Source organism: Halichoerus grypus, chromosome 6, assembly GCF_964656455.1.
Source record: "Halichoerus grypus chromosome 6, mHalGry1.hap1.1, whole genome shotgun sequence".
Classification (NCBI taxonomy): domain Eukaryota; kingdom Metazoa; phylum Chordata; class Mammalia; order Carnivora; family Phocidae; genus Halichoerus; species Halichoerus grypus.
In genome coordinates, this window is record NC_135717.1 from 171883125 (window position 1) to 171909371 (window position 26247).

General features: G+C 44.6%; 1 protein-coding gene across 1 annotated transcript in view; it reads left to right on the forward strand.

Moving 5' to 3' along the window:
• Positions 1-13186: 13186 nt before the first annotated feature.
• The window catches only part of MEI1 (meiotic double-stranded break formation protein 1), a 70843-nt gene continuing 57782 nt past the window's right edge, over positions 13187-26247 (forward strand). Inside the window, exons 1-7 of the mRNA XM_036098270.2 lie at positions 13187-13357; positions 16119-16242; positions 17045-17095; positions 19096-19169; positions 20477-20582; positions 21101-21304; positions 22935-23065. Of these exons, the coding sequence (XP_035954163.1) occupies positions 13187-13357; positions 16119-16242; positions 17045-17095; positions 19096-19169; positions 20477-20582; positions 21101-21304; positions 22935-23065 (861 nt within the window). The remainder of the gene's footprint in view (positions 13358-16118; positions 16243-17044; positions 17096-19095; positions 19170-20476; positions 20583-21100; positions 21305-22934; positions 23066-26247) is intronic.

Here is a 26247-nt window from a genome sequence, read left to right on the forward strand (position 1 = left end):
ACAACTTGTCAAAGAACAAAATTTGTCTCCAAATTAAGAAATGCCCACAGATGGTTCCTGTGTAAGAGTAGAACCTGTGGTTTGGATTCTGCTGCTCACTTTTTAGATCCTGTTTATGTTTCCATATTAATGGGACATATCAACCACCATTGTTGGGGAATTAAACATTATGCCAATTTATAGTCATAGATGTGTCCTTATCATTTGCTTTTTAGATCCTTTATGACAATTTCCAGTTGTTATTTGGCTTACCTCACATCTAGGACCATCGTATCCCAGGTCTCCTCAGCAAAGACTGATGGGGACTTGATGTTTTTATTACTATGAGTAAGGACACAGTACATCTCACCTAATTAATTGTTTCCCAACTATATAACGACTCAATTTCCAAATTCTCTTAAAGGTGGGTCACCCTTTTGTATTTTGTTGTTTCCCTTTCTAGTAAGTTAATAAATGTTGACATATGCTCAAGATCAATCGGTCTTATAAATTTGTCTTTTACCGCACTTCTGTGATTAAAACCCTAAGTCCTGGCCATGGCTTACTAGGCCCCTCTCCACCAGTCCCCACCTGCATTCCAATGATAACAGCTTTACCCACCTTCTTTTTCTACCCTGAGCACACCCCAATTTCTCTAACCCCATCCATCACCCTTTGTTGGGAGTAATGTACTCCACTGTTTTGCTAAGCTAACTCCAATTCATCACCTCTTTAGGGAAGCCTCCCTGATCACCCAGACCAGGTAACTGCCCCTGCTGGATGGACCCACAGCCCTGTGTCCTTGCCCATCATAGCACCTGTCAACCTTGCCTTTATTTAATGTCCACCTTTCCAACCACACCGAGAGCTCTATAAGAGCAAGTCTTGTAGATGCCTTGGGTACTTTGGATACCTATCTGCTGGCACTATGCCTGGCCCAAAGGTAGTGCCTATTGAACTTAGGGATTTTTGGTGGGAAGCAACCAAAAAGGAGTTTGGGAAAAACTCTGTCGTGGAGCCCATAGATTTCACAAGAGTTGGTTGTGAGAGCAGAAGCAGCCCTACAGTCTCACTCCACTGTCAATGCCCTCCAGCCAAGACTAGCAGGAACACACCTTATAGTGTTGTTACTTATTGCATCAGGGAGAATGCACACCATGCAGAATGATAAGCCTTCTCAATAAGAGGGTGTTATAAAGGATTTACTGTAGGATTTGGGTTTTATTAGGTGATTTTAGGGAAGGTTCAAGGAATTGTGGGGTTTGCTCTGGATTAGATGCCATCAGGGAGTGTGAATAGTTCTGTGACTGGGCATCTTTTTTTTTTTAAAGATTGATTGATTGATTGATTGATTTAAGAGAAAGAGAGCGCCCAAGCAGGGGGAGGGGCAGAGAGAGAGGGAGAGAATCTCAAGCAGACTCCCTGCTGAGTGTGGAGCCCGATGCAGGGCTCAATTTCATGACCTTGAGATCATGATCTGAGCCAAAATCAAGAGTTGGCCACTTAACTGACTCAGCCACCCAGGTATCCCTATGATTGGGCATCTTAATAATCTTATCTACAAGGTGGAAGGAATGAAGTGGGGCTAAAGCTGTAATTGGTAAAGAAATAGCAGTCACTCTTATTAGCCAGGATAAGGGGAATTTGGTGAATTTTGTGGTTTCAATAATGGTCATGTTTTTGTCTGTGTTCAAATTGGATTAAAGAGTGGTCTTGTTTTTGTCTTATCACAGAGTGGCTTTGTCTGATGTTGATAATCTATGAAATTGTTTTTGTTGAACAGGAGAATACCAAGGCCCAGCTGTGAGTGTTAGGCCAGCTTCTAGCAATACCAAATCTTAACTGATAGAAATGGGCCAGTTCCTAGCTGTCATGGGCTGCTTTTCTTTTTCTTTTCCTTTTTCTTTTTCTCACCAACTTCCTATTCCCACCTTGAATCTCTGTTCTTGGTGTTTAGATCCCTGGCAGAGAAAGCCCAGTTGGCCAAGCTTAGGTCACACCTCCATTCCTTGACTGTCCTAGATCTATGAGAGAGTATCAGGTAATAAGCTGGGGTGACATTCAGCCAGGATACATCATGTGGGATACTGGGTTCTTAAAATAGAGAAATACATCCCAACTGGTTGGTAAATAGGTGATGCCCCTCTCCTGGGATGCTCAGGAACACTTGCAATGCAGCTACTAAAGGGTTAAGGCCTGGCCCATCTGATTGGCTGATGCCCCTTCCTGCTCCACTATTCAATATTTTGAATATAACCTTTGGGTGAAAGACAATCTTCAGGGTAGCAATTATTCCTCTACCAACACTGATTTATTCCTCTAACAATCCTGAGATGGGAAAAGTAATTCCCAACAGAAAACCAGAATACTGTGAGCAAAGAGGAAGGAATGCTGGGTGGTCAGACAAGAATACACATGTTCAATACAGTGTTTATTATTAAATGTTTGGTATTGGATAGACAGATGGACACATGGATGAAAGTATCTAATAGGAAGAAAGAAATCATGCAGACTACAGGTTAATCACCCCATCACATAGGGAGAAATGTAATCTCTTCACTCCAGAGGACAGGATATCTAAAACAAATTCTTCTTCCTCTTAATTCCTTTTGGTCAGTTCCCCAATGTGTCTTACCTGCACTGAGGGCACATTAGCCAGCTCTGGTGCCAGGTTCAGGAGCTGGAACGGAGGCTGAGGCTCCTTTGTGAGGTAGCCTCAGTGACAGGGGTACTATGAGGCAGGGGCTACTTCACCCCAAACTGGCCGAGTCAACCATACCAGTCCTACCCTCCAGCTCCCTAACATCACCTGCTCACCTAAGTTTTGTCATGTTGTTGCCACTGCTGGGAACCTGTGCTGTGTTGGGGCCATTCCAGGGCCCTGAGTGGGAGCCAGTGAGGGGCCTGCTTTCTGAGGATCGCAGCTGCAGGGACCCTCGGTGCTGTGGCAACCTGCTCGTGCTCTGCCTCTTTCTGATCTGGCAGGTCCAGCACTATTGGCAACAGGTCACCAGGACCCACCCCAGCATGAGGAAGGTCATCAAGGTGAGGGGGTCCCACACACGTCCTTCCCTCAGCACCAAGATTGTCTCATTCACTTGTTACGAAGACCCTGTTCTATGCCCTATGTACCAGAGATGAATCACATGGGGGAACTTAAGACTGGTCAAGGAGAGAGAGCATCACCAGGCCCCAAACCCATCAGTCACCCTGGTCTCTCTCCCTCACTCTACACATTCAATCCATCTATAAGTCTTATGGGCTCTACTTGCAAACCAGATCTCAAATCTGATCACTTCTCGAAACCTTACCGCAGCCCCCTGGGCAAAGCATCCCTCATGTCTCCCCTACACTGTAGCCGTGCCTTCTGCCTGGTTCCTGTGGCTTCTCTCATCTAAGCACAGACAATGTTCCACTCAGCCGACAGGATGATCCTCTTTCTTTCTCTTTCTCCGTTAAAATTTTAATCCAAGGATAATACACATACACAGACTATATGTGTATAGATCAATGAATTTTCACAAACTGAATACATCCATGTGCACAGCCAGATTAAGAAACACCATTACTGCAGCACAAAAGTTTGCAGTCACAACTATGCTAATTCCTAATAACATAGACTAGTTTCACCTGTATGAAATCATATGGTAGGTATTCTTTCGCACCTGGCTTAACATTATGCTTGTGAGCAAGAACCAACTTTTTTTTTTTTTTTTTTTAATTTATTTATTTGAGAGAGAGAGAATGAGAGAGAGCAAGCACATGAGAGGGGGGAGGGTCAGAGGGAGAAGCAGACTCCCTGCCGAGCAGGGAGCCCGATGCGGGACTCGATCCAGGGACTCCAGGATCATGACCTGAGCCGAAGGCAGTCGCTTAACCAACTGAGCCACCCAGGCGCCCAAGAACCAACTTTTAAAAACAGGTCATCGCCCTTTGCCCCTCAAAACCCTGTAATGGCTCCAACAGATACACTCCCTGTCAAACTCAGAATAAAATCCAAACTCCTAACCATAAGTCCAAGGCCCAGCATGATCTGTCCTACATTTCTCTCTGACCTCATCTCCCAACACTCTCTTAGTCACCTGTTCCATTCTGGGCATAGGGACCCCTTGAGATTCTTATACACATGACCTTGTTCTGACCTCAGGGCCTTTGCACTAACATCTCCTCTGCCTTCAGTGCTTTCTCCAGATGTCACTTGGTTGCCTATCGTTTCATTCAGGTCTCCAGTCAAATGTCACCTCCTCTGAGAGGCCTTCTGTGACCAGCCTGTCTAAAGGAGCTAGCCCCATACCCACTCTACTTTTATTTCCATCAGAACACTTTTCAATATCTAACATGTTGTATACTTGGTTATTGTGTCTTCCATGTCTGGAAGATAGCTGCCGACAAGGACTTTGTCTTGTTTATGTTGGTAACCCCAACATCTAGAACCCCAGCCTGGCCTGGAGTAAACTCTTTGTCTTTCTTAAATGAATGCCCTAAGGGAAGTGATTCCTTCTTTTCTGAGCGCAGCTTCCTCATCTGGATAATGGAGATTGTAATTCTGACCTGTGAGAGTTAGAGACAATGTGTGAGCAAGGATTTTGCTTCTCCATTCTCAACTACAGGTGCCATCGCAGAAGTGGGCAGTGCCCTCTGTGAGACATGACACTTGTTTCAAGATGACACCTGAATTCTTCAGTCCTGGTGATTTTAGTGGCCTGGATGCTCATGTCCAACAATGGGTACAAAAGAAGAGACAGGAATACCGGAGGAGCCTCCAGGAATCATGGACCCAATTCCTGTTCTCTTGGCAGCACCCATGTCAGGGTCCACCTTGGGATTTCCACACTCCTTTTGAGCCCTTCTTCTGCACCACCTCCCTTTCAAGCACCTGTATGCTCCCGCAGGACCTGGAAGGATGGCAGGTACCCTGGTGTCTCAGTGATGAGCAGACTCACCTGATTTGCAAGTCACTATCCCCTGCCCTGGACAGGTACCAAAGGATGGAGCAGCTGCTGGTCCACTCCCAGGAAGAGTTGGTGCCACTGGAGCCTGTTGTCAGCATGAGGTCTCACCTCACACCCACGATTTTAGCCACCTCTCTCTCAAACCTCTCTTCATCTCAGAGGCTGCAGTCTGATCCTTCCAACCAACAAGTGGGAATGTCCACCTGGAAGTCCTGGGGATGCCCACAAGAGGCCTGGGTACCAGGGAAGGAAAACCAGATGCTAAGCAGAGAGGTTATAAGGTGGGTGAACCAGACAGAGAGCAGTGGGGAGGATGCTTGGGAGATTCAGGCAACTGGAAGGCAACTCCCAGGGAACTCTGAAATGGAGGATGATGCAGAGACTAAGGTCCTGGCGTGGAGAAGTCAGAGACTAGTAATAAGTAAAACTAATGGAGATATCCTGACACCAGGGTCAAAGAATCAGGACCAGATGGGAATTGAGAATAGAGCCAAAATTCAGGAACTAGGGAATGGAAACGACAGGGAGGCTGAAGGTGAGAATCCTCCTGGAACCCAGGCACATATAGTAGAGAACCAGGAACCATTAAGATGTAAAATTGATGCAGAGACTCAAACACCAGAGTGGGGGAACCAGGATAAAAGTAGAAATGAGGATGCTGTAGAGACCCAGGCACTTGAGAAGAGAAAGGAAGAGGCCAGAAGAGAGGATGAAGGAGAGACCAAGGCCCAAGAATTGGGGAAGCAGGGCCAGACTGGAAGTGAGGATGATGAGGAAAGCCAGGTGCCAGGGTGGGGAAAACAAGACAAGATTAGAGATGATACTGGTATAGAAATTCAGGCACAGGAAAGGAGAGACAAGGCTCAGGTTGGAGGTGAGAATGATGTGCGAACCCAGGTATCTGGGAGGGAGAACCTGGGAGAAGTAACACAAATGGAAGGTATGGAGACCCAGGCCCTGGGGTGGGAAAAACAGGAATGCATTGGAAGTGAGAATGTTATAGGGATCCAGACCGTAGGGTGGGAAAAGCAGGATCAGGGTGGAAATAAGAAATCTGGGAGGATCCAAGCATCTAGGGAAGAGATCTGGAAACAACTAAGACATGAACTTCTAGTGAGCTGGAGAAACCAAGGCCTGAGAAGGGGGGAGGATGCTGGGGAAACCCAGATATCTAGAAGGAAGAACCTCAGGGAGATAAGAGAGGAGGACTGGGTAGTGATCCAGGCGCCATGGTGGGGAGACCAGAGACCAGTAGCAAGTGAAATTGACAGAGAATGCGAGATACCATGTTGGGGGAATCAGGATCAGATTGGAGGTGAACTTAGAGCAGAAACTCAGGCACCAGAGAAGAGAGAACAGAGAAAAGATGGAGATGAGGATGGTACAAATACCCTGGCTCCTGAGGCAGAGAACCAGGGACAATTAAGACATGAAACTCATGTAGACACCCATCCACCAGAGAGGAGGAACCAGGAGCAGTTTGGAGATGAAAATAGAATAGACATTCAGGCACTAGGGAAGAGAAATCTGAGAGGCGTTAAAGGTGAAGATGGTAAAGAGACCCAGGAACTTGGGGAAGAAAACCAGGGTCAGTTAAGCAGTAAACTTAATGGTGAGTTTCATACACCCGAGTGTAAGAATCAGGAATACATTAGAGGCAAGGATGGTGCAAACAACCAGGCATCTGAGGCTGAAAACAGGGGAGAATTAACAAGTCACATTGATGGAGAAACTCATTCAGCAGAATGGAAGAAAGAGGAACAGGTTGGAGATGAGAATGGTGGAAACACCCAGGCTTCTGAGGCTGAAAACAGGGGAGAATTAACAAGTCAAATTGATGGAGAAACTCATTCAGCAGAATGGAAGAAAGAAAAGCAGAATGGAGATGAGAATGGTGCAGAAATTCAAGCTCCAAAGAAGACAAGCCAGAGAGAAGGTGCAGGTGAAGATGATACAGAGACCTGGGAACCTGGAGAAGAAAACCAGAGCCAGTTAAAAGGTGTTATTGATAGAAAGACCTATTTATCAGAGTGGAAGAACCAGGAGCAGACAGGAAGTCAGAATGGAACAGAAAGTCAGGCTGGAAGTGAGGATGCTGTAGAGACCCAGAGGCCTAAGAGAGAGAACCAGGGACAGTTAGATAGTGAAACTGGAGAGAGCCACTCACCAGGGAGGACCAATTGGGAGCAGACTGGAGGAAAGGAGGAGGAAAATCAGACATTGGGGAAGAGAAGTCAGAGAGAGGCTAGAAGTGAGGATAATGGAAAGACCCAGGGACTTAGGGAAGGTCCCCAGAGACTGATAAAAAGCAAAGTTGATGAAAAGAGCTGTTCATCAGAGTGGATGAACCAGGAGCAGGTGGGAGGTGAGAATGGCGCAGAGATTGAAATACAAGGAAAGAGAAACCTGAGAAGGACCACAGGTGATGATGGTACAGAGACCCAGGCTCTAGGGGGAGATTACCAGGGACAGGTAAGAAGTGAAGTTGATGGAGAGATCCAGATACAAGGGCCGGGGAACCAGAACAAGGATGGAGATGAGGACGCTGCAGAAATCCAGGATGTCGGCAGCCAGAGAGAGTGCAGAGCTGAGGAGGCGGGAGGTCCTCACATTCTAAGGGGAGGAAACGAGGAGCAGGTCAGAGGAAAAGATGCTGCTAAAGGCAGTCTCTCAGTTGACACTTCTGGGGGTGAGGGGCCCGGATGTGGGGCCATGCAACAGGAAGAGGCAGTGGCCTCCGCTCCCTGTACTGAGAAAAAGCCTCTCCTCAACTGGAGTGGGGAGGGAGAGCATTTGGTCAGCCAGAGCATGGCCTCTGCCAAGAAGCATAGAGCGAGGGTCAGTCTAGCCTCCCAGCAGGCCCCACCTGAAGCCCAGAGAAGCCGACAAAGGGATAAAAGGGAGGATCCAGGGAAGACTTCTGGCCTGACTCGGAAGCTCCAGAACTTACATTCTGGAGAACTTCTGGCTGCTCCCCTGGGCCTGCCCTCTGCCCGCCCCTCTGTCTCATGTGGCCAAGCCTCCCAAGCTGCCACAGCTCTAGTGGGTGCTCCCACTGCCCTCACTATCCTGCCCAAGTGGCCAGTCCTCAAAAAGAGCCAACGGCTGCTCCTGGAGTCCCTCATGCGACGGAAGATTGCACACCTGAAGTGGGGCCTCCCCCAGCGGATCCTGGAGTCCCATTTGCTCTTTAACATGTTAGGACCGTGCCCACTACCCCTTGCTGGGGTGAGGCTCCCCGGATTATACACAGCCTATGAGCTCCAACGACAGCAGGAAAGGCATTGTGAGGCCCAGGGCTTCAGGCCAGGCCTTAAGTCAACTGAGAGATCACAGAGAGTTCAGCCCCTAGAAAGAAAAAGCTCAGAACTTCCTACACGGGCCAGAGCTCTAGAGAAATGTGGGTCACACGGGTGCGAGCCCATGGGCATCTCCATCCATTCTGAAAAGGCTGGGAGAGTCAGGCCACCAGGAGGCACCAGAGAACCACGGGACGTTCAGGCAGAGGCTCCTCCTAGAGCCAAGGCTGTTGCTGCTCCCAGGAACTCCAGGCCTGCAGCACAGTCTAGGAGCTGGTGTGGCCAAGAGCCTTCCAGTGAGAACAGCATGGACAGGAAAATGGTCAGGCCAGGAGTCTCCCAGATGACAGAGATGGCTCCCTGCAGAATGAGGACCTCATACTCCAGGGCAGGCCATGACTACTGGAGGAAGGAGCGCACATCCCAGGAGGTCCCTAAGCCCCCCAGACTTAAATGTCAGCAGGCTACACATGAGAGAAGAGGAAGCCTGGAGACTGCAGAGGGCAGAGGAGCTGGGCAGCAGCCTTCCTCCTGTTTCACAAACACCTCTAGCTTCAAAGATAGTCTCCACTCTGCTGCAGCAAGGTTGAGCATGACCCTTCTAAACAAGGTATCTTGGTCCCAACACCTGGCCAAGCCTCAGCACTCAGCCCCCAACCTGAGCCTGAGGGATCCTGATCCTACCCTGCTTCCCAAAGTAGATGACCAACATACAAGGAAGGATAGCATTGGAGTCTCTATTTCTCTGAAGAGAGACCTTCAGGCACCAGGTCACTGCTGTGCTGAGGCTGCTCTTCTCAAGACAGAGCGCTTCCAGGGTCAAGGGGAACCTGAGAACCTACATGGAGTCCTACAGAATCCATCAGCCCCCCAAAAGTTTGGTTTTATGAAGCATTTGAGATGTTTTCTGCTCCAGCATGGCTTTAGAAAGTAGGCCACCAGCCCAGGGTCCTCAGAACACATAAGAGAAGGCATGAGTGGTCTGTTTACCCTCAAAGCTTCTAATAAAATTGGTTATTTGGGCCCTGTGGGGTTCTGGTATTTCTGGCACGTATTTTCTGAGTGTCCCCTTTTGGAGGTTGGAATACTTTGTGGGTGGGGTAGAAGCCATTCTACTCTATGGTATTGAAGGTTTTGGAAATGTGGGTCAACCCAATGTCATCATCTCCTAAATTCATTCCTTTCCCTAGCTCCTCACAGTAGAGTTTACTGAGGTTTCAATCATGGCTCTGTCCTGCTCTGGTCCAAGCTAATTCTGATTGAGGTAGGATGCTCAAACTGAGCCTCAACTTTTCGGAGGGGGGTGGTGCTCTGCACTGGACACTGATATTCAAGTCTTTTGGTCACAAGGAAGGGAACTGATTACCGGGCATTCCCCCAGCTGGAACTCTGTTGCCCATTAACATACTTCATGGAAAAACCATCCCCCGCCTCCACTTCTCAAGCTCTGTCAACCATAATTACTTGTTGCCTTGTCTGTCTGACCAGTGGGACATCCTGGAGTCAATTATTTGTTTTAACTAAGCCTGAAACTTCTGAGCCAAAAGGCATTATGTCTTATGATACTTCTGTAGGCAGCTTCAGCATGTGGAAGTAGATTCACAGAGCCTAAATCCATGAGTGCTGGAGTTGGGAATTTAATTCAGGTTTTCTCCCTCCCTCTTCTTTATTTTCCCTTCCTCCTCTCCTTTCTCCCTTCTTTTCTTCCCTTTCATTTAGATTTCCTATTAATTGATTGTAAAACCCATCCATGCTCATTGAAGAAAGTTTATAAAATTCAGAAAAGGAAAAATAATCCATAATCTTATTACCCAGTTATTGTTTTGATGTTTTTCTTGCTATGCATTGCTACCTGCATGGTGTTTCCCATAGCAATTCATGCTTACCTTTACAACAGCATTTATACTATGATAGGAAGGCTCCCAATGCTCCTTACCTCCCAGTATCCTTGCCCTTGTATAGTCTCTCCTTGAGTGTGGATTGGATCTAGGGGCTCACTTCTGACAGGATACAGCACACATGATGGAATGTAACTCCTGAGAATAGGTTATAAAGTCTGTCGCTCCATCTTGGGCATTTCTCTTGCTTCCTTGCTTGCTCCCTGAGGGAAGCCATCCTCCATGTTGTGAACTGCCCTATGGAAAGGCACATATGGCAAGGAACTGAGGAGATCACTTGAAAACAGTTGTCAAGAAAGTGAGGTCCTCACTTAGCCCTTGAAGAGCTGAATCCTGCCACCAATCATGTGAGCGAGCTTAGGAGCAGATCCTTCAGCCCTAGTGAGTCTTGAGATAGCTACAACCTTGTGAGAGACTTTTAACTAAGCTGTGCATCAGGAATCCATATTTCTTGTTTTAAGTTGCTAAGTTTTGGGGGCATATTAGTATTCTATGGCTACCGTAACAAGTCACCACAAACGTGATGGCTGAAAACAACTTCTGGAGGCCAGAAGTCTGAAATCAAGATGTCAGAAGGCCCTCCAAAGGCTCTAGAGGGCAATCAGTTCCTGGTTCTTTCCAGCTTCTGGTGGTTGCAGGTGTTCCTTGGCTTGTGGCACCACCACTCCACTCGCTGTCTCCATGGTCACACTGCCTCTTCCTTTTACTCTGTGTGTCTGTGTGTCTAAATCTTATTGGATTTAGGGCCCACTGTATACTCCAGGATGATCTCTAAAGATCCTTAACTTAATCACAACTGCAAAGATCCTTTTCCAAATAAGGTAACATTTACAAATTCTGGGGATTGGGATGTTTTATAAGTCTGCTCCGACTGCTATAACAAAATACTAGAGACTAGGTGGCTTAAACAACAGAAATTTATTTTCTCACAGTTCTGGAGGCTAGAGTCCAAGATCAAGATTCTGGTTGATTCAGTTTCTGGTAAGAACTTTCTTCCTGGCTTGCAGATGGCTGTTTTCTCACTGTGTTTTCACATGGCCTTTCCTTGGTACATGTATATGGAGAGAGGTGAGAGAGCTTTCTCTCTCCCTCTTTTTTTAAAAAGTATTTTTTTTTTTTAAGTAATCTCTACACCCAACGAGGGGCTCGAACTCACAGCCCTGGGACCAAAAGTCACATGCTCTAAAGAGCCAGCCAGGTTCCCCTCTCCCTCTTCTTATAAGGCCACCAATCCTATGGGATTAGAGCCCCACCCTTATGACCTTTAACTTTAAATACCTCTTAAAGGCCCTATCTCCAAATACAGTCACATTAAGGGTTAGGGTTTCAACATTTGAATTTGGGGGACAAAATTCAGTCCATAGCAGACATGGAGATATATTTTCTGAAGTTCACCATTCAACCCATCACATGGGGTCATTTGTTACACAGCAACAGATAACACTCTATTGCAATAATTTGCTCATTTGTCTCCTTGACTGACCTTGAGGACAAGAATGGTCTCTTGCTCACTTTTGAATCCTCTAGCTCCTAGCACAGTTTCTGGCTCAAAACTTTGTCAAAAGGAATACATACTTTGTTGACATTTTAAAAACATACAGGATAATATTTAATGATATGGAAGATGTACATGATATATTTTTCTCTGGGAGAAGCAGTTTACAAACTTTTGTATGTTACTGTTGTAAAAATTTATAAACTAAAAGAAAATATATCAAAATATTTTTCCTTTCATTGTCTTCATTGAATATGCACTACTGCTATAACGTACTTAAGTTATGTTGAATAAATGTTTTTTGCTTATTGATTTTACTTCCTTTATATATAATTCTGCATCTTTTGTGCACAGAATTTTAACAAGAACTTGTCCATGTTAATACCTACTTCTCTCAAACATTACTTCATAATGCTGCATTGAACAATAAACCATTGTTTTCTAAACTATTTTGCTACGGAAATATTTTTTTTGCACTCAGTCACACTCTTCTCAATGTAGGAAACACCTCCTGAACTTACCTCCTTCACCATTAGCCAGTTGCTGGACACTCAGGTGCTAAATAAATCCTTGTAGATTGATAGACTGTTATTTCAATTATATGCAACGATAAACGATTTTTTCTTCTGCAGTATTCCTTGCGCCCTCGCAACGTCTCAAGTGCCCTGCAGTCGTTTGAGAGGGTATCTTAAGGGAAACGTCTTAGACTCTTTGAGAGAAAGGGGTCACGTAAATTTAAAATAATACTAAGCTTTTAGGTCCCTGAAATCATTTAATTTTTTTTAAAAGATTTTATTTATTTATTTGACAGAGAGAGAGAGAGACAGTGAGAGAGAGAACACAAGCAGGGGGAGTGGGAGAGGGAGAAGCAGGCTTCCCGCCGAGCAGGGAGCCCGATGCGGGGCTCGATCCCAGGACTCTGGGATCATGACCCGAGGCGAAGGCAGACGCTTAACGACTGAGCCACCCAGGCGCCCCGAAATCATTTAATTTTTTAATGGTAGAAAGAGATTACTTCCAGGGCGCCTGGGTGGCTCAGTCGTTAAGCGTCTGCCTTCAGCTCAGATCATAATCCCAGGTTCCCGGGATGGAGTGTCCCATCGGGCTCCCTGCTCAGCGGGAAGCCTGCTTCTCCCTCTCCCACGCCCCCTGCTTGTGTTCCTTCTCTTGCTGTCTCTGTCAAAAAATAAATAAAAAGCTTAAAAAATAAATAAAATTAAAAAAATAAATAAAAAAGAAAGAGATTACTTCCTTCCCTTCCTTTCTCAAGGCTAATGATAGCTTGTTTATAAATATTTTTCAACCTATAGTGTGGTGAAGGCAAACTCCTACGGACTCAAAGAGCAAACTGCTTTGCCCTTCGCGGGTCACTCGCGAGTCCTCGCACCTATCACACGCTCTCAACGGCGTCGGCTCCCACGAGCTTGCGTAGCTCTCGGTTTGCGCAGGCGCGTTACCCCCCGCCCCACTTTTCCCTTCGGCGCGCGGCGGAAGGACGCTCTTTCAAGTGCGCTTGCGCACACGCTGCGCGGGAAAGGTGGTGGAGTACATGCGCGGGGAGACATGGCTGTGAGGGACGCGGCGGCAGGCCTTCCCGGGCCTGGGAGGGACGAGGAGACGGCGCTGTTCTTCGAGAGGGCCCATTACAGGCATGACCCGTGCTGGCTGCTGCCCGTGCCCCCACGCCTCTGTCTGGCCTGCATGCTGGAGCTGCTGCCGGAGCCCTGCGTATCGGTGCGAACGGGGCCCCGGCATTTCCCTCACCAAGCTGGGCCTTCCCTCGCCAGACCAACTCCCTCGAACCCGACGCGCCTTCCCCAAACCGGGCCGCTTCGTTAAATCTACCCTCTAAACAGGCCTGCTCCGTCACCAGGCTGGCGCGGCCTTCTCTGCTATACTACTTCAGCCTCAGTTTGCCCCGCAGGCCGTCCTGCTCTGAGCAGAGTACCCTTTTCCGGACTCACCCCTGCGCCTGGCTCTGGGCCTCACCCGGGCCTGTTCCTGTCCGCACTAACCGCCCCCGCCCCAGGACTCGCCGGCACGCATGCCTGCCTTCCCTTCCCTTCTCTGTAGCTGCCCTGCCGTTTGTTGCCCTCGCCATCTCTCCAGGATTTAGCCTTGGCTCGGCCCCCGGGCCAGGGCACGCGCGGTGGAGGCTCCTCATTCCCTTCAGATTTCTTAGGGTGTAAATGTGGAGGAGGGGGCTGCCTCGGTCTCTGTGATGGCAGGGGTGACAGGCAGAAGGTACAACCAGGCAGAGTGGGAAAACCTTTCTAACAAGCAGAGCTGGCTGAAAACTGGGCTGCCTTTTCCCTCACTGCCTACCCACCTTTGTGGTGTTTTTTGTCCATGGAGGCATCCAAGAAAAGTTTGGGGGATCACTTTTCTCTCAAATTCATGAGAGGGGAATTCATGCCTTGGAGGGAAGGGGGTGGGCTAGATCAGTGGTTCTCAAGTTGTTTTTTTTTTTTTATTCTCAGGTTGCCTTTACACTTCTAAAATGTGTTGAGGACCCCAAAGAGCTTTTATTTATGTGGGTTATATCCACTGATATTTACTGTGTTAGAAGTAAAAACAATTTTAAAATACTAATTTAAAAATAATAGTAGGTCCATTACGTATTAGCATAATTGGTTTTATTGTGGCAAAATACACGTGACATAAAATCTACCATTTTTAAGTGTACAGTTCTGTGGCATAAGTAATTTAAGTAAAAATAATGATATTTTCCAAAACAAAAAAGATAGTGAAAGGAATGGTTTTGTCTTACATTTTTGCAAGTCTCTTTAATGTCTAGCTTAAGAGAAGATAGCTGGGTTCTCATATATTTCTGCGTTTAATCTGTTGTATATTACTTGTCATGTAATCTTTGAAAGATTTCACTGTACACTTGTGAGAGAATAAGAGTGAAAAGAACAAATTGCATCTTAGTATTATATGAAAATAATTTTGATCTTTTGGATTATCTGTAAGGGTTTTGGGCACCCTCTGGGGTTCCCAGGCTACCCTCTGAGAACTGCTGGCTAGCTGATATTTGAGATTTCATTGAGGCCAGAAGTTCTGAGGCTGCCATTCCTGGATAGTGAGTCAGAGATAAAGAGATAAATAAGATGGTTACATGGAGGAGAAGATGAGAAGGCTAAAAATTACTGGGAATTTAGTAGATAGATATATTTGCGGTCAAGTGCTGTTGGGATGAGGGAAATTGGGAAAAGGTTTTTTAGAGGAGGAACCATTTGAATTAGGCTTGAGAAGATGAGTGAGATTTGGACCAGAGGAGATGGGGGAGCTTATCCCAAGAGGTAGGTATTAGCAAGGATGAGTTTGGGGAGGTAATCATAGTGTTTGAAAGGAAGTTGAGGGAAGTGAGATTGAAAAGCCAGGTTAAGATGAGTTCCTCCAAGAGTTTGAATCAAGCTAGAGTTTTGACTTAATCCCATAGGTAAAAGAGAGTCATCGAGTTTTTTTGAGTAACTTATTTTATCACTAGCTTAATTATTATGTAGGAGGAACGGGTGAAGGAATACATGAGATTTGCAATAGCACAGGTTAGAGGCAGCAAAATGCACCTTTACTGTTTATTGAATGCACTTTTTTTTAGCTTCAGCTCTCACCAGTTGAAAGGGGGATGTAGGGGCGCCTGGGTGGCTCAGTCATTAAGCGTCTGCCTTCGGCTCAGGTCATGGTCCCAGGGTCCTGGGATCGAGCCCCGCATCGGTCTCCCTGCTCTGCGGGAAGCCTGCTTCTCCCTCTCCCACTCCCCCTGCTTGTGTTCCCTCTCTCGCTGTGTCTCTCTGTCAAATAAATAAAATCTTAAAAAAAAAAAAAATGAAAGGGGGATGTAGTTAGTTGTACCCATGTTCCTGTTCTATCCTCAGTGGGTACGCCCTTTCTTTACCTAACTTTTGCTGCTGTCTTGAGCACTTTACACAGCCACTACCCAGTTCCCTGTACAGGGAGGTGAACTGAGTGTGAGGATTTATGTCCATTTTGAATGGAAGGATGCATTTCTCTACCGACCTCTTTGAGGCTCATGCAGGGTCTCCAGAATCACTCTCCTGGACTTTTGAAGTGGAAAGGGCGCTGACCTTGGACAAGACCTGGTTGGAGACAGATTTGAGTCCTTGGGAATGTCTCTGGGCTTCTGTTTTCTCATCTATAAAATGGTGACAATAATACCTATTTTTGCTTGCTTCACCAATTTGCTAGGCTTAAACGAACTAGTAGACAAAAGAGTGATTTGTGAATAGTAAAGTGCTCTGTAAATATAGGGTAGTGGGAACCTTAGCTCATGTATAATCCTCTGTATGAACACATGGATTCCTTTGTGTAAATGATGCCCTTTTTCATGCTCCCTTTAGGGATATATGATCTTACTCTAGTTTAGGTGAACCCTCCAGTATCATCTTGCAAATATATTTAGAAATTATAATTGTTTGGGTTCAGAATGGCTGAGACTTGGTTGTTACAGAATGTTTTTTTCATCTGCCCGAAGTTGGTGCGCAAGAAGCACGTGCTGTCCTGCTTCCGAGATGCTCTCTTGAGACATGCCTCCCTGGTCATGCAGTTGGTGGCTCAGGATCAGAGAATCTGTATCCACTTCATAAGCATGCTTTTCGGTGAGATTAAAAGGGAAACTTGGCATGAATTTTGTATGTATAGCATGTATATTTGTTTTTGGGTTTGGAGAAATGGTCTTGGGAAGACAATTTAGGTTTTTTGCCATGTAACAGTTTATTAGTAAATTGTTTTGTCGTATGATGAAGAAATGATCCCCTTTCTAAGACACATGATGCATTGGATGGTAACTGGCTTTGCTACAGCTAAGAGGTTAGTAAAAGTGTGAATATGAATATGGAAAATGTGTGATCTTTCAAAAAGTCCACTCTGACCCTTGAATAGGATCAGAAGGTCCAGACTAGACTCCATTGACCTGGTGTGACCCTGATTGAATTACTTTCCCTCTTCTGTGCCTGAGATGGATTAAAAGGTCCCTTCTTTTAATATAATTATAACGTCCTATGGAAAGAGCCCTTTCAGGGAGGAGGGGAGCTAACTCATATTGGGTACTTTTCTCTGCTAGAGGCTTTTCAGGCTTTTAACTGCCAAGACAGTTCTTTAAGGGAGAGAAGATGGTCCCCAAGGCTAAGGGAAGTCATGGTTAATAACTGGCAGAACTGGAATTTTACCCCAGGTCTATTACAGACTCCAGAGCACTCAGTTTTTATGCTGTGCCACACTGTTTTTATCCTTTTAAAGCCAGAGTGGGTCACTGAAAGTCTAGGTGTTTGGTGTCGAGGATAGCATTTATCTGGGACATTGCTTAAAGCTGCTATTAGTCTAGAATTTATAGTGTACCTTTGTGGTTTTGTTTCTCTTTTAACTATTAACCATCCCCCTCTCTTCTCCCTCGGCTCCAAGGGCTGTTATGCAATGTGGAAGGTGGGAGTGTAACAGACCTCTGTATTGAAGGTAAGGTGAAATTGTGTGTACCTCGCATTTGAAGCTGAGGATATTAGCCTGAATTGCAGCTCTGGTTATTTGAGATCTTGATGAAATAAATGTTTTATTTTAGAGACATATCAAGAAAACTCAGTTGTCAGTCACTAAGTCTGCACTTCTTTCTGAGGCACCTACTGTGTGCCAAGTCCTGTATCAGATACTAGGGATATATAGATGGGTAAGACATGGTTCCTGCCCTCTAAGAGTTTACAATCTGGAGGAGAGTTTGGCTGGCAAATAATGAGAGCTGATGAATACTGTTAGAAAGGCATGTACAAACTCTGTTTTCGTTCCATCCACATTGGTTGGTTGGATGTTGTCTGCACATAGGTGATGGTAAAAGCTGAGGAAATGTGGGAAGGGTGCCTGGCTGGCTCAGTCAGAAGAGCATTATGACTCTTGATCTTGGGGTTGTGAGTTCTAGCTTCATGTTGGGTGTAGAAATTACTAAAATAAATAAACTTTAAAGGGCTCAAGGAGAAAGAAGACAAGAGAGTTGGGATAGGAGGATTCTTGCAGAAAGAGTAATTGTATCAGTTATGGTCTAGTCAGGAAACAGAAACCACACAAGTTATTTAAACAGGGAAAATTTTAATATAAAGAATTATTAACTGAAGGCAAAAAGAGAACACCAAGTTTTCACAGAGGTAGCAATTTCAGAAAGCAGCTTCCACCCTTAGAGCTGGGGAAACAAAAGGAGGTTGGAATTATTAAAACGTAAGTTTTCTCTGTGGAGAGGATGCTGCTTGACTGTTCCTGGGTCCATGACCATCTAGGCATGCAGTTAGCAGCTGTAACAGATCATAAGTTAATAGGATCTGTATAGGGCGCCTGGGTGGCTCAGTTGGTTAAGCGACTGCCTTCGGCTCAGGTTATGATCCTGGAGTCCTGGGATCGAGTCCCATATCGGGCTCCCTGCTCAGCGGGGGGTCTGCTTCTCCCTGTGACTCTCTTCCCTCTCATGCTCTCTGTCTCTCATTCTCTCTCTCAAATAAATAAATAAAATCTGAAAAAAAAATAGCCTCTGTATATCCCTCTGACCATCTCTCGGTCTAGATAATGTGGACAAACAAATATACCACTTGAAGTTCTGACCACTGGCAGGAATGGGGAGATTTCCCTTCACCATTCAGCCACTCTTGAGTGGGGCTATAATCCTAAAGGCATCCACTTCTGGTTGGTGCCAGCATAACTTGCAAATCTTCATCAGACCCCAGGAACTTTACGGAGGCAGTAGGCTCTAGATAGAGACTGCAAAGCCAGAGAGAGAAGAAGGACTTGCTCCTTCCTCATTGTTTCCTGTTTGCTGCCTGCCTTCTTCCTGTTTCTATTATCCTAGAATGCTTCCTTACCTTGGAAGTGGCAGAGCCTTTCTGCAGCAGCTGCTAAATCTAATTTGTAGCTTTTCCCAGACTTGCAGAGCCAGCCTCTTCTTCACCGCTCCTCAAACATACTAGCAGAAACATCACAAATGATTGTATAGAAGGACGGGTTTGGGGTTGAAAGATAATATTGTAGGCAATTATTGGCATGGGAACTCACCCATAATTCTGTTTTCTAGTATACGAAGGAGCAAATTGTGAAGAGGAAAAAAGTAGAGATAATATAAAATAGTAGTTTTCAACCTTAGCTTCACAATAGACTTACCTGGGTAACTTAAAAAATATCCAAATGCTTAGGCTCTTTCTCTAGAGATTCTGATTTAATTGGTCTAGAGTGGGAGTTGGGCATTAATATATTTTTTTAACTTCCTAGGTGATTCTAATGTGCAGCCTCATTGTGAACCACTGATATAAAACAATGAAGAAGCCAGAAATCCTTTGGTTTGGATATGTACACAGAGTTTAATTGGGGAGATAGAAAGACTATACTGGTAACACAAGCAAATGACTTTGAGTAGAAGGGCTATGAAAGGTGGAGTGTGGGCCAGGGGTTGTCTTCTGGTTAGTAATGCTACTGTGTCTGCTTAGTCCTCATCCAGCTTACAACTCAGCTGAAGTTAGAGCACATCATACATTGCCTGCTGGATGAGTGCCACAAAGAGGTCAGTAAATAGATGTGGGTTCTTAAGTACCCCTCAGAATCTTCAGATATCAGAGCTGGGCCCACCCTTCTTTGGATAGATAGATGGGGAGATTGAAACACAGAGAGAAAGGGACCTGCGTGAGGTCACTGAGTCAGTGGCAGAGCCAGAGCTAAGGCTTGGGTCTTCTGATCCTGCTCCACTACTGTTTGTAGCCTCCCTCCTTCCCCTTTCAACCTTCCAAATGCTACCTCGGTGTGGTGGAGTCCCATCTTTCTGACAGAATCATCCCATGATTATTCTCTATGTCCTTCTAAGTACAACATGGATTTTCTTGATCAATTTATCAAGGAAATATGTTTTACTATGTCTTGGCTTGGCCTTTTTATTTGGTTTAGATTGTATACAGTATTTTATACTGAAGTCATTTGCTTTTATCTAAGCATCTAAGGCAGGCACTGAATAGGTATATTTAACCTGCCTTCTTCAAGGTAGTCAAAGATACCAATTCAATAAGTAGCTTTTACATTGTGTTTAAGATTTAGGAATAATATCAGAATCACTTTTTATTTTTTGCAAAAGGAAGACAGATGTTTATCTTAACACCAAGAGCAACATGTAATTATAAATTACACTAAATTATCATTTCATTATAATTACTCTGCATATGATTAATATATCAGCTTGAATTTATAATTATATGTATCAATACTTATCATTATGATGGTGCCACTTAACCCTTTTGAGTACTTTCAAATACTAGGCACTGTGTTAGGTGGTTTACGTGCAGTATCTCATTTAGTCCTAACAACCCTATGAAGTTGATACTATTATTATTTCCCACCAGAGGAATTAAGAGTCTTGCTTAAGATGCTATAGTTAGTTGCTAGAGAAGGGAAATATATACTACCGACTCTCCCTGTAAACCATCAAGCATAGGGCCTGGCAAATAATGGCTATGATAATGATAATAATAATACTTTTTTTTTTTTTTTTGCACTGATCCAGAATTCTGTCTTTATGATGTTCCCAACTTTCACCCCCCAGTTTCTGGCTCTATAGAAGACACAATATGCTAATTTTAATTCAGTTTAACAGTCATGTCCTCAGCTAGGTACTGAGCACTCTGAGAGGAATCTAATCAGAGCTTTTCCCCAGGGTCTTCCCAGTCCAATAGGGAAGATAGACACTTAGTTAAAGAGGCTGATTACTGATTGTGTTGAGAGACACATACAAAATAGGCTTTGGTCTGGATAGAGCAAGTTACATTTTGGTGGGAGATCTGTCCTGATCCTAATAATAGAGCGGAATGTGTTCACTCTCTATAGCTGTGTAACATGCCCTCCATGAGAGGCAGCCTGGCCACCCTGACCTTTCTCGGCAAGTTGGTGGATGCCATCCCTCCCCTGGCAGACAAACTTGTAATGGAGCACAGTGAGTGACCTCTGGGAAAGAGCTGCCACTACCCTTTTACCTGCTTTGATCACACTTCCATCTGGGTGGTCCATTCAATATATACACCTGGGAAGTCATTACTTCTCTAGGTTTTAGTTTTCTCATCTGCAAAACGTACTCTCTGTTGGCCAAGTTGAAAAAAGTATTTATTGACTCTGGTCTTGAGCTATTTTGATTCCTTATGTTAACACAAACTAATTAAATACCTACTTTTGAACCTTCCTTTGGGTGAAAGGAGGAATTAATTTTGGAATATAGAAGTACTTTTTTCTATCAGTAAAACGCAAATAAATATCTCACAGAGTATTTACCTCAGAGTAAATCACTGCACTTTTCTAAGCCTTGGTTTTCCCTTTTGATTAAGTACCCAGAAATCATTTATTATGGGGGATTATAGGGGATTACCATTACTACCCTACTGGGCACAATAGTTTGGAGTTTCATACAGCAGTTGACATTGTGAGGTTTCCCTGGCCCCTTGGCTGTTTTATGGACAGGTGACCTGATGGAGCATCTGTTGAGAGGTTTAGTGTACCCCAATGAGGGGGTGCAAGCTTCTGTCTGTTACCTCTATGGAAAGCTGTACTCCTCACCAGTGGCCGCTGAGACGCTTTCGGGCCATTTCCGGGAGAAGCTGTGTCCTCTCTTCCTTTCCACCCTGGATGGCGCCCAGACGAAGGAGCTACAGATCAACTGTTTGGGTGAGATGTAGGACTGGGGAGAAGAGAGAGAGAGCTTTTGAGGTTTTGCTTGAGGACTTGAGATGTTGGCTCTTTAGTGGTGGGGAAGTTTGCTGCTTTGCAAAGGGTAGAAGTCATGGGTTTGGGAGCTAAAATGCACAGACTGTGATAGATGACTAGAGTTGATGTGGCATCTTAAGAATGTTGCCTTTGGGCACGTGGGTGACTCAGTTGATTAACCATCTGCCTTCTGCTCAGGTCATGATCTCAGGGTCCTGGGATTGGCCCCATGTTGGCTTCCTGCTCAACGGGGGTCTGCTTCTTCCTCTCCCTCTGCCCCTCCCCCTCACTCATTCTCTCTCCCTCACACTTTCTCTCTCAAATGCATAAGTAGAATTTAAAAAGAAAAAGAATGTTGCCTTTGGAAGGAAAAGAAGAAAGAAAGTGGCACCAACAATTTTCTATCTCCGGTTTTTACTGCCTGTCCTAGTGTATCCTGTTTTTGCTGTCAAGTTAATCTTCACACTGCACAGCTCGTGTTCTCTCCTTTTCCTATTTGAAAAATCATCTATCGTCCCTCTGGCCTCCAGGGTGATGTGCAGGTGTTTCTACTTGTTATTTGAGGCTCCTTAGGAGCCCCAGTGTACCCTTTCAGCCTCTTCTCCTGCTGCTTCTTTACATAGGTACACAAGATCTATCAAATGCTTCTGAGTAGGGAGCTTTCACATTTTGGATGGAGCACATGGGCACTATGATTGGTGACTGGGTGAGGGCCTGTTCCAAAGCAGGAGCAACAGGAAAAAGCATAGTCTAAGTGACAACAGCTTCTTTTCACAGTTTAGGCCAAGAGTTCTGTTATGAACAGTCCAGTCACACATAGTGTGTGTTCATTTTGGGCCAGGCCCTGTGCCAGGCTCTGGGGTCATAAAGATGAGCAAACCCAAGCTCTGTTCTGAAGGAGCTCATAGTCTAGTATGGAAAACAGATGTGGACAATTAGAGCCCTGTGTAGTAAGTGTTGTCATGGAGGTTGCACAGAAAAGTGTGGGATTCTATTCAACATTGTGTTAGAGGTCCTCGCCAGAACAATAAGGCAAGAAAAAGAAATAAAAGGTATCAAAATTAGGAAGGAAGAAGTAAAACTGTCTCTGCAGATGCCATCATTTTATATATAGAAAACCTTAAGAACGTCACCAAAAAACTGTTAAAACTAATAAATGAATTTAGTAAAGTTATAGGATATAAAATCAGTTGTTTTCTATGCACTAACAGTGAATTATCTGAAAAAGAAATTAAAACAGTCCCATTTATAACAGCATTAAAAATAACAAAGTACTGGAGCACCTGGTTGGCTCAGTAGGTTAAGCGTCTGACTTTGGCTCAGGTCATGATCTCGGGGTCCTAGGATTGAGCCCCACTACAGGCTCTGCTCAGTGGGGAGTCTGCTTGTCCCTCTCCCTCTGCCTCCCCCACCCCGCTCGTGCTCTCTCAAATAAATAAAATCTTAAAAAAAAAAAAAAAACCCTACAAAATACTTAGGAATGTTTAAGGAGACATGAAGAAGTTTCCAGAGGATGTTTGAGGGGCTACCTGGGGTGTACTCTGGTACCTATACTCCTCTTGCCTCACCTCCTACCCCTTTCGTTTTCTAGGTTTGCTGAGGCAGCTGCTGAAGTATGATCTCTTTGTGTCCGTGATCATGAACAAGTCTGCAATGGCGGAAAGTACTGAGGGTGTTGAGGGGCCACCAGAAAAGACCTCATTGCCTTTGGTGCTCAAAAAGGTGATTGTCTTGTGATTCCTGGTCTCTAGGTTCAATAACAAGGGAACCTGAATGGCTCCTGGCCCTTGTATCACTACTATCTAAGATTTTCAAGGTGTTTTCTTCCTGACCCAAATAATATGCTGTTAGAGTACTGAAAGTACAGTTGAACCTTAAACAACACAGGGGTTGGGGCACTGATCCCCCCCCCCATGCAGTTGAAAATCCACATGTAACTTTCAACTCCCCCAAAACTTAACTACTGATAGCCTGCTGTTGACTGGAACCCTTACCGATAATAATCAATCAATTAACACATATTTTGTATGTTATATGTATTATATACTTTGTTCTTACAATAAAGTAAGAAGAAAGAAAATGTTATTAAGAAATTCATAAGGAGGAGAAAATATTTGCAGTACTGTACTGTATTTATTGAAAAAAAAATCCACGTGTAGGTGGGCCTGTGCAGTTCAAACCCATATTGCTCAGGGGTCAACTGTAGGTTTTATTTCAGTTGTGAATCCTTATATACATATCTTCTCCTTCACATCTAGGCTGGCTGATAATGCAGAATACAGGCAGCAACAGAAGCAAAACTATCTCGGTTGTTTTAGGGATAAAACTCAAGCTTCTTAGCTTGGTACCTAGAGCCCTCTTTCTCTGGATCCTGCTTATCCCTTCAGCCTTATTAACCTGTCTCTTCCACCCCACAACCCAGTGCTCCAGCCATATGTAACTTCTCCCTGGCCTTGCATGTGCTAGGACATCCTGTCTCTGTGCCTGTGTAGATGCTCTTCCCCTTTGCCTTTCCCCTCTCCTTTGTCTATTGATCCTTCAAGGCCTATAGGGTTCCCTTTTCTTCTTGGTTCCTTTAGGTAGAATGTACCTTATGTCACAGCACTTACTTCATATTGTGGTTGATCTGCTGGGAGTTTCTTTAGGGCAGGACCTGAATTTGGCTATACCTCTCTGCAGTGCTCAGCACAGGGCTTGGCAGAGCTACTTACCCTCATCTGATAGTGGAGATAATCATTGATTGACTAGACTGTGGGACTCCTGCAGGAAGGAGGAGGAGCCCTGATCAAAAGTGGGAAAGGGCAACTGGAGATAGGTAAGGTAAATATTAAAAACCAGCTTAAACTGCTCCTCCTTGTTTCCCTGGGATGCCTCTAAAAAGGTCCATTCAGGGCCTGTGAACTCTGAAGAGCAAGTCCTCTGTCTCTGAACCAGAAAATCTCATACTGAATTCTTTTCTGTGCTCATTTTGTTGCTGCCATCCTGGAGTCCATGGTAACATCTAGTTAGAACATTTGATCTCAGGCTCAGCAGGGCACAAGGTCTGTGTCCTCACAGTGCACCAAGGAAGCATAATGGTGGCAGGGACAGAGATTAGAGAGCACTTCCCTTGGGGGACAGGACATTGCAGAGATAGGAATCTTGGTTTAGGGGTCCTATCCTCCATTCACATATGGAGACTGTTACTCTCTTGACAATTTTGGATGATCAACATATTATTTTACTACATTAACCAGCAAGGTTGCAGCTACGGTGAGATGAGTGAGGCACTTGCCTTAGGTGCAAAATTTAGGGGATGCTAAAAAACTCAGCAATCAAGATAGATAGTATTTTAATGCAATATTTATTTATTTATTTTTTTTTTTTTTTTATTTTTTTAAAGATTTTATTTATTTATTTGATAGAGAATGAGAGACAGAGAGCATGAGAGGGAGGAGGGTCAGAGGGAGAAGCAGACTCCCTGCCAAGCAGGGAGCCCAATGCGGGACTCGATCCCAGGACTCCAGGATCATGACCTGAGCCGAAGGCAGTTGCTTAACCAACTGAGCCACCCAGGCGCCCTTAATGCAATATTTTTTTAAAAAATCAATTTGATTTTTTAAAAAATCAGTGCACAAAATTCATAATGAACAAAATACCAAAATTTTAAATAAAGAGAAGACTGACATGTATCCTTTTACCTCTGTTCTGGCATTTTTGTCAGATTCTCATGCTATTCCTTCCTGCTTTGGGCTGATAATCAACTTATTCTTCCAAAATTTAGGTCCCTGGGAATATATTGTCAATGTTTGTGTCCCTGCTGTTGCAATGTTTATTCATTCAGTCAGATACATACTGAGCACTAATGCGATGTATCAGTCACTGTGTTAGGCACTGGGAATATCATGGTATGTAAATAGATGAATTCCTTGCGCTTGCATGGTCTAGTGGGGAAGGCAGGTTATGAACAAGTAAATGGACAAGCAAAGTAATTCTTGTTTTGCTACAAAGGAAATAAAGAGGAAATGAGATAGTGAGGAAGGCCAGCTATAGGCTGGGTGGTCAGGCAGGGCCTCTCTGAAGGGTTGATGATTGAGCTGATACTTGAAGAATTAAAGTAAGCCAGTGATCAATTATACCTCAGTGAAGCTGTAAATAAATAAATTAATTAAATAAGTAAGTAAGCCAGTGATATGAAGAATGGGTAGAAAAGCATTTCAGGCAGAGAGAATAGCAAATAAAGGCTAGAGGAAGGGGGATGCTTGATATGTTCCAGAAGCAGACGGAGGCCAGTGGGATGGATGGTGGGTAGAATGTGAAGTGGCCAGAGATGAGGCTAGAGATTAAGCAGGGAAAATTGTGCAAGTCCTGATGGGTCATGGTAAATAATTAAGACTTTTAAAAAATTTTATTTATTTATTTGACTGGGTGGGGAGCACAAGCAGGGGGAGCGAGAGAGGGAGAAGCAGGCTCTCTGCTGAGCAGGGAGCCCAATGTGGCGCTCAATCCCAGGACCCTGGGATCATGACCTGAGCTGAAGGCAGATGCTTAATCGATGGAGCCACCCAGGTACCCCAATTAGGACTTTTTTAAAGATAAATTTTCATAGTTAATTTTGTTTATGATGGAAAAGTAGGATTGGAGTGTTTCTTTCTCACACAATAAGGAATATACACTTTAAACCAAGAATCATTGTTTTGCATAAGAGTTGAATATCATTTTTCTAAGATATATTCTATTTCACATTTTAGCAGCTCTGAAATTGGGAGACACTTTACCATCAATAGTGTGTCATAGTTTAATTATAGCTCTTTTTCTTTTAGTGGCATATAAAATAATAATTTGCCTTACATCAATAGCATCTTGAAATACATGTCATTTCCTATATAAGAGAACAAAATAAAGATTAAGACTATTTAGAAACT